The 12,584-nt window shown below is 28.3% G+C and overlaps 1 protein-coding gene across 1 annotated transcript; it reads right to left on the bottom strand.

Moving 5' to 3' along the window:
* Positions 1-5,233: 5,233 nt before the first annotated feature.
* LOC122724530 (putative pentatricopeptide repeat-containing protein At1g12700, mitochondrial) lies at positions 5,234-8,069 on the bottom strand. Its single transcript, XM_043959771.1, has 3 exons — positions 5,846-8,069; positions 5,613-5,658; positions 5,234-5,491 (listed from the first exon to the last, which is right to left on the bottom strand). The coding sequence occupies exon 1, from the start codon at positions 7,861-7,863 to the stop codon at positions 6,133-6,135; it is 1,731 nt and encodes a 576-aa protein (XP_043815706.1). The 5' UTR covers positions 7,864-8,069; the 3' UTR covers positions 5,234-5,491; positions 5,613-5,658; positions 5,846-6,132.
* Positions 8,070-12,584: the final 4,515 nt, after the last annotated feature.

The following is a 12,584-nucleotide window of genomic DNA, read 5'->3' as shown; positions in this document are numbered from 1 at the left end:
TTAAATTTATCATTTTATAATAATAATTTTATAAATATAAATCCAATTAAGTCTCACTTTCATTGAAGAGTTAAATAATTTTAATTCAAAATTTTAGATAAATTAAATCTCTATATTATTACTCAAAAGTCAAATAAATCATAATCTAACTTAATATTATTTTTTAATAATAAAAATTTTTACATGATAAAACTTTTTTTTTATAATTTTAGAAATTATTTATTATATTTATATATTTTTTAAAATTTTTATGATAATTAAAATACTAAATTTTAATATTTTAAATTATAAAAATAATATTTTATTATTAAAAATAATTTTAAGTTAGAATCTATTTAGCTTTTAATAAAATTACATAGGTTAATTAGCTTAAAATTTTAAAAATTTTAAATTAAATTTATTTGACTCTTAATAAAAATATAGAGACTTAATTAAATTTATTTTCATAAAAATAATATTTTATTATAACCGTACCTTATATTTAATTAAATTTATTTAAAAATTAATTAATTTTGTTAATTTTATATTTTAAAATAAAATATTATAAAATATAATTGTAGAATATTGATTTTTTATTTTATTAAATAATATTCCTTATTTAATAAATAATTATCAATGTATATTTTTAAAAATATTATTATAGTCTAATTGTATATAATTAGAAATTTAAAATGAGTAACGTTATATAATTTTTTATTATTAATTACTTTATTTTTGTATAATAAAAATTAATTTTTTTTACAAAGCTTAACTCTCATGAGAACTGTTTGGCACATTTTTATTTTGACATTTTATTTGAATAATATTATAATTTTAATTAATATCAGTAAAAAATTAATATATAAAATTATTTCAAAATAATAAAATTTTGAAATGTTAAACTCACTAAATATATTTTGCATTTTAAATTTTATTTTATTATTAATAATATTAACTTAAATTTATAATAATTAAATTATTTTTATGGATTTAATATACAGTGTATTATATTATTAGAACTCTTCGTTTCTTATAATTTACAAATCGATTTATAAATCGATAGTAAAATTAAATGACACGAATGGATCCATAACTATAATTATCTTTTTAACTATATATTCTTTATATTTATTTTATATCAATAAAATAATCATATGCATTCCAATAACAAACATCAATCCAAAGTGTGATAACAGAAAAAAATCACCTTGCATGAATAACAGTTTCAACCAAAGGAGAAATACAACATTATGAATGTTTCTTCAATTTTAGCTTCAAAATTCTTAAGAGTTTAAAAGACACGTTATTGTAAAGATAAGAATCAACAAACTTCTTAATTTGTATTAATAATGCAGTGATTTTTCCTTTGGCAATCTAATAAAAATCCATTGGTAAATAAATTAATAATGGATTACTAACAAATTACAATACGTTGTTAAAAAGTTCGGTGTTAAATTTTTACCAACAGTTTTTAAGTTCATCAGTAAACTAGTGGATTTATTAATGGAATTTCCGCTATTATTACTAACAGATTTTAAATTATTAACAAATTTTAAATTCGTTAGTATAAGAGAAAAATAATTTATTAACAGATGTGAAATCCGTTAGTAAATTATTAACGAATTGCAATTTATTAGTAAATGTATTGAGAGTTTAAATAAGTTTTTATTAGTTTAATAAGACTTAAAATTATATTATTATTGTTATTAAGTTTTTAATTTATATCCAAAAAAGTGAAAATAAAAAAAAGTAAATAGTATAAAATGAGAAAATAATAAAAAAGAAAGAAAAATAAAGAAAATAATAGAAAAATAAAAATTATGAAAAAGAAGAATGAATGAGAGTCCGGTAAAAAAGATGATTAGATAAGTGAAAAAAACGTGAAAGATGATTAGAAAAGAAAATAAATAAAGAGAAAATAATAGAAAAAATGTAAATAGAAAAAATATGTTAAAAGAAAATAATATTAAAAAAACTAATATGAATGAAAAGTATAGAGAAAATGAAAGGACAATTATGAAGAATGAAAAAAAAATAATAGAAGAGAAAAGAGAATGATAGAAAATAGGATAAGAAACGAAAAAAAAAAAAGAAAAAAACTTATGATATAAAAAAATGAAATGAAAGAAAGTAATAAAAAAAAAATATGAGAGAAAGGGAAAAAATGGAACAAAGGCAGATAGATGATAAAATGAATGAATGATAAAAGCACAAGAGCTTGTGTTATATTTATAAACACAAATTACTAATAAATTTGTAATTTGTTACTAAATTTTGAAAAAAAAAACAACCTTTTTTTTCTCCAAAAATTACCAATGGATTTAAAATCTGGTAGTAAATTTGTTGGTAACTGAAAAATATGAGTTATAAAAAAAGAACGCAGAAATTTTATGTAAAATTTTATTTTAAATTTATCAAAGAATTAACTAGCAGATAGCATCGTTAATAAATTTAATACTTATTAATTTGCTAATAAAATTTAGTAACGAATTTTTAAATCCGTTAGTAATTTAAATACTTTTAAAAATTTACTTAGGGTGTAAACGAAGAGTAGAGCTGAGTTTTAAAGAGTTCAAATTTAGTTCGTTAAAATTTTTTTAAGTTCAAGCTGAATTCGAGTTTTACTCATTTCGATCTCGCACTGAATTTAGATGAGTTAAGTATTAATAATTCAAATAACTTTTGAATCCACTTTTCACCTGACTTAGAATGGTTAACTTAAATTATTTAGTAGTTTCGTACTAACTATTACATATAGATTTGATTTTCCGTACTTCGTCGATGTGGGACGTCCCAAATCAAGCAAGCAGCTGACCTTCACATATATAAATTAGCTAGTAAATTTATAAAGATGAGCTCTTAACGATCCAAATATATGCAAGTTTTAATAGTATAATTAAACAATATAAAATTAAACTTTATAAAATTTAGATTTGGCTCATGAAAGTATATGCAGGATTTAAATTTATTTCTCTTATGATATTAATCTCAGCCTGCATAACGAGACTATTCACGAGTTTGCTCATAAATTTGAACGCGAGCCGAGCTCACGAGTCTTAACGAGACGAATACTATGGAGTTTAAGTTTGTTTCGTTTACTAAACAAGCCTAAAAATTAAGTTCGAGTTTGGATCATTTAGAAATCGAGTCGAACTCGGTCAAGCTTTTATTGAGTCGAACTCGGTCAAGCTTTTATCGAGTCGAATCTCGAATAGCTTACAAACGGTTTGTTTCATTTACACCCCTAAATTTACTAACAGATTAAAATTACTAGTGATTTACTAATAAATTTTAAGTCTGTTAGTAAATTCCAACACCAATTATTTTATAAATTTATAAATTTCCAACAAATTTTTAAATCTGTTGGTAATACCAGTAGATTACCAACAGATTTCAAATCTGTTAATGAATTTTTATACAACTTTTTATATTAAGAATTATTAAAGGATTTTCAAATCTTTAATAAATTCATTAAAATTACTAATAAATTAAAGTATATCGTAGTAAAATCTAGTATAAAAGTATCAGAACTATAGCTTTTCCTTTTAGCATGTTGCCCACTAATTCGCTTGAACCATTAAAACCATGTATTGCATGATACTGAGATTTTGTTAGTAAAATCTGTTAGATAAAAATATCAGAACTATAGCTTTTCCTTTTAGCATGTTGCCAACTATCTCGCTTAAGACTTTGTAGCATAGAAAAATATATCAGATTCTAGCAAGAAACTTCCTTTTATATTTAATTTTGTATAAATAGCTCTAAAACTGACATTTTGATAAAAGCGACTCCAAAATCTTGTAACTGGTTGTCCCTGTGATCTTTGAACAAATCACCTCTTAAAACTCAGCTATCTCTCATTCTCCTATCAATCTAATCAGAAGTGGGGTATAAGAACCTGTAGTAGGATACTTAGTCTGATTGACGTTGATTTATCTCTCTTTAAAACCAGATAAATCATTATATTGCCGCTTTGAGTTTGCCCTCCAAAAAGTATAAATGTCCCTTTGGTTCCAAAATCTCCAATAAACCACTCTATTTCTCTGCAACCAAATTTAACACTTTCACAAACTAAACAATATTTTACCGTTATTTTTTCATCTCTTTATTATTATTATCATTATTATTATCATTATTATTGCAAATAGGCAATTAAATTTGGGCTCCTATTATCTTAATATCACATTATTATATGAATATATTTAATCAAAGTTATCCAAAAAATTATAATAAAATAAAATTAAGAAAATATATCATTTTAGTTGATTTTTTTATTGTAATTGAAATATTCAAAATTTTATTATATTTGCTAATATCTATTATTTAATAAAATTATCATTAACATATATATTTTTAAAAAAAAATTATTATACTCAAATTATATATACTTTTTTTTATATCAATCATAAATTTATTAATTATTTTCTAATTTTTTAATTATATGAGTAAATTACGTATTAGTAATATAATATATATTTATATATTAACTTCATATATTTAAATTAAAGTAGTAAATTAATCGAACAAATCAAATTGAAATATTTTAAATAATGTATATTTGTATAATTTTTTAATCCATTAAAATAGACGTGAACATGTGGATTTTATATGTAAATTAAAATATTATATTATAAATTAATTAAATAAATTATATTAATAAAAATAAATTATAAATTTTACAATGTAATTATTAGTATTTATAAATAATAACGCACCAGAAGAAATCATTTTAACTGATCAAATTATGGAAAAAGTGATTTGTAAAATAAGTTACTGACCGTTAAATTACTAACTGCAAGAAAAAAAGAATTATGGTGTTAAAATAAATTGAATAAAATTTTGTTTTAAGAAGCATATTATGTAGAGAATAATGTCTTTTTATTGAATATATAACTAATTTAAGACTTGATACCTACTGCAGGTGGTGTGTAAATAACAGCTCAAAGAAAATTTTATCAAGTATATTGCAAGATTATACTTGTGTTATACTTCAGAAGCACCACATTCACAAATAGTTAGATGATGCTTTAAAGCACCAAGTTTATCCCATAGTTTATTCAATTTTGTAAAGTAAACAACAACTGATATAGATTCTTGGGTTCTGAATCATTTTGCAATCGATTTCCTACCTCTCAATATGTACCCTGTCAAACCCACCTTCTCTAACAAACCATTTCCCATGGATGCAGAATCACAAAAACTTCAAAAAGATGCATCAAGCAAAAAGAAAAAGGATATTACAAGGTTTAGAAAGTGGTAAAAAAATAAAATGTCTCATTATATACTGCTGAAAGGAGAAAAGAAACAACCAAAACAACTTTTCTTGCCTAACTTAACTAACATCTCAAACAGTAAGAAACAATGTGTTTCACATTCATAACACCATACAAATGTATCGCAAAATGCACCATATAAATAACTCAAATGATTTTAGTGACATTTCATCCAACCAACAGCTGTAGAAGTCTAGTGATTCTCTTACCTTGTATTCTAGGACTGTATATCCTGCGCCCTGCATTTATAGTGTAGTATAATTGTTAAATCAATTCTCAATTAAAGCACACTGGTTTATAATCATTAGTTTCATTATTATTAAAAATTATAATAACTAAGCAAAAATGAATTGCTTATACCTTTATGGTTAGAAGGGTGAAGTTGTAGTCATATCCTTGCAAGTACCTACAAGAGAAATGATAGCATTTTGAAAGGTCATTGGGCACAAAAATAAAAATAGATAAAGATTCTTAGGCATTGTAGTATGGAACCAATTAGTTTTAGTTCTGAACTATATTTTAGGACTGAGCTATCGAGTAAAGGCTGTAGTAGTAGCCAAAAAAAAAAATTGTAATGGAGACGGCGGGTTTACCAGCAACTTGATGATTAGAAATCCATGACCTCCATTCATCAACAATCTTATATCAAAGAGATCTAGTCCATGTCTGAATTCAAGCGAAAGGCACACACATATCATGGTTTCCACCAGAGGTAATTTGCAGTGTTAGAAATTTTCGTTTTGTGGAAGAGAATCACAGCTGATTGAAATTAAAAATGATATTTGAAGAAGTTAGTTAAATTACATATCTATTATATTTGAAAAAGGTAATTACCAAGTTGCGCTCCAAGATACACTTGAATGGTCAAGATATAACAACTTTAGTTTGCTGATCCCTCATTGCGCGCCTTTAAAAGCCTCAGAATGAGATTATTATTCCGCGATAAATGTACTACCAATTCTGTGGTAGCATCATCAGCAGAGAACCCCTTATCAACCATTTCGTTGATTAGTTCTGATGCTTTTGGTAAATCCTCATGCTTGAGAAACCCTTGAATGATGATATTATAACAACAACTATTTGGTAAACATCCTACCTTTTCCATGTCTTTAAATAACTTATACGCTTCATCCATTAATCCTTGTTGGCAGAGTCCTTTCATAATTGCATTATATACACAAACATCAGGTTGTAAACCAATTTCAAAAAGACTAGAAAACAGTTCCTTGGCATCATTAATCTTCCCAACTTTGCACATACCAGTGATCAGACTGCTATAGATCACAACATTAGGCTTCAACTGACTTTTCTCCATTGCTTTCAATAGTGTGAGTGCTTCATCAAGATTCCCCTGTCTACACAAGCCATCAATCATAATTGAGAAGGTTACTATATTTGGTTGTTTACCATAAGAGCACATATCCTTAAAGAGCTCTTTTGCATTTTGGGGCCTCCCTGCTTGAAACATACCCTTTATAAGAGTATGATAAGTAACAGCCGTAGGAACTAAACCTTTATGAGACATTTCATCAAAAATCTGCTTTGCATCATCTATCATTTTGCACTTACAATATCCATTGATCAAAATGCTGTAGCTCAAAATGTCAGCTATTTCATTGGTCATCATCAGAGCAAATACCTTTCTAGCCTTATCAATTTGCTTGCGCAGACAATATCCATCCATCAATGAATTATAAGTGACAACATCAGGTTCCACACCTCTTTGAATCATTATTTTGATTGTATTCTGTGCATTTGAAACCAGTCCTTTCTTACAAAGAGTGTCGATCAATATATTGAAGGTAAAAACATCAGGGGATATGTTCCTCCCCACCATTTCTTTCAACAAGGCCAAAGCTTCCTTGAAATGGTCTGAAATGCAAAGACCATCAATTAAGGAATTGTAGGTGACCACATTAGGCTCTACACCTCTTTGAATCATTATATTGAATGTATTTTGAGCCTCTGAAACCATTCCATCCTTACAAAGTGCGTCAATCAATACACTGAAGGTATAAACATCAGGTGATATGTTCTGCTCCACCATTTCATTCATCAAGGCCAAAGCTTGGTTCTTTTGGCCTAATTTGCAAACACCGTGAATTAAACCAGTGTAAGTGATGACATCAGGTGAAATGCCCTTATTCCTCATTTGAGAGAAGAGCTCTAAAGCCTCACCAACTAGCTCATCTTTGCAGAGGGTGTCAATGATTGCATTGTATGTCACAACATCTGGCTCACAACCTCTATCAGCCATTTCCTTTAGTAGCCCAATAGCCACATTTGTTTTCCCAAATTTACACAATACGTTTATTATCACACTGTAAGTACGAACATTAGGTTGATAACCACGTGCAACCATATCATCGAAAAATTCCAATGCTTTGTCCATTTTACTCTCTATAGAAAGCCCATTAATTAAGGTATTAAACGTGACAACGTCAGGCTCCAATCCAAATTTTAGCATCTTACCAAAAACAGAGAAGCCAAAATCCACAAGGTGTAAGGGGCAGAAGCAATTAATTAAGATGCTAAGAGAATAAACATCGTGAGAGATTCCTAGCAATTCAATTGTTTTGGACATGGAAAGGACAGTGTGATATTGTTTCATTTTCACAAGGGCAGATAAGAATCTATTAAATGGAACCCTAGAAGGCAGAGGATGCTTATGAATTACATGATTGAAGGAAGCAATGGCATCATCAAGGTGCGTAAAAGAAGCAGATTTGAAGTTATTTGTCAAGAAAAGTGCTTCTTCAAGTGTGGAAGTAGAAGAATGGCAATAATTGGTAAATAAGAAAAGGAATGGAGATTGAATGGTACCAATTGCCCCTTGTAGCTGAAGATGGAAGCTCCTGCTCTTCCTCCTCCAAGCCATCATCATCATCATCGATCTCTCGTCAGTTGATTTTAGGGATGGATCGGAGATTGGGAATGAGGAAAGGAAATAGAGAATCGAAAAAGGAAGGCTCTCTGCCAGCTGGTAAAGTGGTAAGGATAACAAAAGGAAATTGGGAAAGGATATGCATTACTAGTTGTTTATATGCAGCACATTTTGTAATTTTTTTATTAATTTTTCATATAAAAATATTATTTAATAACAAATTAAATTTATTCTTTTATATTATTATAATATTAAATTATTATAACTGTACCTTATAACAGTGTAGAACGGGGATGGGTTATGGTTTCTGGGAAGTCGATAGAGAAGGATGATGGATAAGTGGTTAAACTGCATAAACAGTACATAGGATGTTTTGGACCTAGCTTTCTTTTAATTTTTTAAAATTAAAATTAAAGTTAAAATTTCTATTAAATTAAAAAACCACTAACAATTTCACTGAAAAAAATTAATATTTCACAAGAAAATTTAACTAATTAAAAAAAACGATTAAAATATGTTGAAATAAATGCGTAATTGATTAAAATTTGTAAAAATCTTAATCTTAATGATTGAAATGGAAGTTATAAGGAGGGCTGTGCATGCGATAAAACTTCAGAATTTATGGGTGATGGAAGGTAATTGAGGTTTCTCCAGTCTTTCATTATTTATTTTTTATGTGTTTTTAATTAAAAATTAATTTATAAATAAATTTAATTACAATTCAAAAGATTGAGATAAAATTTTAATAATAAGTTTAAGTTTATAAATATTAAAGGTTAAATTAGAGGATGAATTTATAAAATTTAAAATTTAACCATTAATTTAAATGAATATAAATGGAATAAAAATTAAAATTAAAATTTATTGACTGACGTGGACGAATTCATTAATTTAAAAAAAATATTCACTCAAATGTCCATTATTTAATTATAGTATTTAAATAAGTGAATTTCACCAATTATTCTTTAAAATTAAATTAATTCACGTAGTATTTAAATTAATTTCTAGTTAATTAATAATTCTATTAAGCGTATAGATTTAATTAATTAACAGTTTTAAGAAAAGGAACCTAAATTTGATCAATGATAGCAAGCAAAATATTTCAACTAAATCAATTAGTTTTTTAACATAAAAGAATATATTAATTACTATTTGTATTAACACAATTAAATAATTTTATATTTATTTGGGTTAATTAATAATATATTATCTTCCGATTTAATAGACCTCTTAAATTTTTAAAGGAGATGATGCTACTCAAAAATAGAAATTAATTGAAAAAAAATTGAGATGAACAGAAATTAAGAATAAAATCTCACAGCTTAATTAAATCTCAACTTGATTAACCTTTAAGTGAATGAAGGAGTTTAGCCTTTAAGGGTTATAACAAAATTGTAAAAAATAAAAGAAGAAGGGGAAGGAGCGCTTGGCTGAAGAGAAACTAAAAAGAGGGTGTGGATAAGAGAATAGATGAGAGATATACTTCTAAACCAGCCTTTATATAGGATTTTCCTAAATAAAAATATAATTATTCACCGTTTAAAAGAAAAAGTAAAATAAAACTATACTCCTATGATAATTCTTATATTAATTTTGATCTGATTGTATTTGCTATTACATCAAGGTTAGGTCATAATTTTGGGTAAAGTTGTACTTTATAATCAGAAAAAGTTCTAAAACAGTATCTTTTTGTTCATTTTCTCATTTGCAGCTCAAAACCTATCCAAAATTAAAATTAAATAAAAATCAATTGTTTATATCAAAATCATAACAAAATGGAATTTAATATGAAAAAAATAGTAAATCTTACAACTCATCAAGTATTAAATTGAAATTAAATAAATAAATAAATAAATTTGATTAAAATATAAATTAACATAAAGATTAAATATATAATTGATATATTAATTTTTTTTCACATATTTAGCATTAGACATAAATGTATTCGAGTGATACATTTGTAAAATTAAATAAATACAATTTAATTTATAAATGGATATATAATATATTTGTAAAATTAAATGGATGTAAACGGATTCGTAAACAAGTATAAAATCCGTTTGTAAAATTCAATGGATATAAACGGGCGTTGAATTTGTTAATTAAAACTGATTTCTTTTTACTTAATTTAAAAAAAAATATGCAAATAGGGTTTTGATCTACATATACCTTAACTTCATTTAAATTAGATGACAAGCAGAATAAAAGAAGTAGTTTAAAACAAAAAAAATAATAAATAAAAAATCGTTATTGGAGAAATTAATTTAAAAAGAAAACTTAAAAAAGAAAATAACGCAATTAAAATGATGAAATAAATAATCAAATTAAAATTCAACTGAAGATAATCAAAATTAAAAGATTTGCAGTTCATAATTGATTAAAAAGATAGTTATTGGTTACAGTATTCAAACAAACGAATCTCATCGATTCTTCCTAAATTAATCCGCATAACGCTTAAATTAATTTTTAGTTAATTAATAACTTCATTAAACATGTAGATTTAATTAATTAAACTAATTGTTACTTGTATTAACCCAATTAAACTTACTTGGATTAACCCAATTAAACTTACTTGGATTAAATAACAATACGATGTCTTAGCCTATAAAGGTTAAGAACATGAGAAATTAGAAATTAATTGAAAATAAAAATCAGATAAACAGAAATTAAGAACATAATCTCACAATTTTAAATGAATTTCAATTTGATTAACTTTTAACTGAATAAGAGAGTTTAACCTATAAAGGTTATAATAAAATTGCAAAAAAAAATAAAAGAAGAAGAAGAATAAGAATTCGGCCAAGAAGGGACCGAAAAAGAGAGGAGATGATGAGAAGAGATGGTAAATTCTACTTCTAGATCAACCTTTATATAGATTTTTTCTAAATAAAAAATTAATTATTCATAATTTAATAGAAAAAGTAAAATAAAACTACTACTTCTATGATGACTTTTATCTTAATCTTGATATGATTTTATTTGCATCTGATGACCGCTGGATTCCTTCACTCCAGGCCAGGGGCTTGACCACATCCCAAGGCCCATGACGTAGAGGCCCACACACCTGATATACATAACAAGCCTGGCTCATCCAACCCTCTAAGCCGGGCTCGACCCATCTTCTTCATCCGACCGGCCCGGCCCACACGAAGCAAGCCCTCTCCACTCAGGCTCAGCGTCCGGCCCAACTCTCGGCCTAGCCCAGGATCCAGAAAAATATTCACCAGACAGCCTGGCAGATCCACTCGAACGTACGTACGAGAAGAATCAGAGGCCGTTACGCATGTAGTAGGCGGCTGATACCCTAGTACCTCCGAATCCGCATGGTAGAGACGCGTGGCCCAATCCTGGAGAGACCATTACATGTCACCAGCATGCAAGACAATGTATAAAAGAGGAGTCCTCTCCTCAGGAAACTTAAGCCTTATTCTGTAATACAAAAACCCTTGTAAAACCCTATTCTATTGGATCTCAGATCATCAATTGGCGCCGTCTGTGGGAAACGAAGGAGATCTTTTCATCACCGGAGTTTTCACTTTCAAAACCCACTGAGATCCACGATGGCAAACCACCAAGAAAGTAACCTTAATATTCCAAATGACCTGAGCTCTGCCCAAGATGGGCAGCAGTTCTCCTTTTCTAGCCCTACAACGTTGAATAACCAAACGCCTATTTCTCTTAATCCCTCGCCAAGTTTGGCAGGGAATACTCCCACCATGATCCTGTCCAACCAGGACATTCAAACTATGGCTCTCCAGCTACAGACTACTGCTCACTGGTTGGGCAGATAATGCAACAGAGGGGACTTAGCACCCCAATGAATACACTCCCAGTGGTGGAAGAACCCAGAACCAATGAGCCCCGACCCACCTCCAACCGCCTCCAAACTAACAGCCATGACGCCAGGGAAGAAGAAGAACCGGAGGCCCGAATCCATGGGAGGAGGGCAAGAGAGTTGATAGAAAATGAGGAGGTGGACAACTATTCTGCCGAAACAGCCAGGGAAACAGGAACTGAAACGGAGGAGGAGGGATGCAGCTTGGGCAAAGGCTCCAGCCCTGAAGATGAGAAGATGAACCAAAAGCTGAAAAGGTTGAAAGAGCAACTCCTAGTCGAGCTAGGTAAGAAAGATCAGAGTCAAACCTCCTTGCCTACTTCTTCTCCCTTCTCAAAGTTAGTGCAGCAGGAGACTGTTCCCAAGAAGTTTATGATGCCGCCGATGGCGGCCTATAATGGGGCTGGTAACCCGAGAGAGCATGTCATGAATTATAAGACTTTCATGGAGTTGCAAACTCTGTCAGATGCTCTGATGTGCAAGGTGTTCCCAACAACGCTCTCGGGACCAGCAAGGGCATGGTTCAACAGCCTGGAGGCCGGAAGCATTAAAAGTTTCGGAGATCTTGCCACCCGCTTCATCAGCCGGTTCGTAGCCGGGGTGCCAGCAGATA

Source organism: Manihot esculenta, chromosome 9, assembly GCF_001659605.2.
Source record: "Manihot esculenta cultivar AM560-2 chromosome 9, M.esculenta_v8, whole genome shotgun sequence".
Lineage (NCBI taxonomy): Eukaryota > Viridiplantae > Streptophyta > Magnoliopsida > Malpighiales > Euphorbiaceae > Manihot > Manihot esculenta.
Note: the sequence above shows the minus strand (reverse complement) of the source record. Positions and strands in the feature narration are given on the sequence as shown.

What these genes read in the sequence shown, in the direction of transcription:
- LOC122724530 (XM_043959771.1), bottom strand. Translation starts at nt 7,863, where the DNA reads ATGAAACAATATCACACTGTCCTTTCCATGTCCAAAACAATTGAATTG.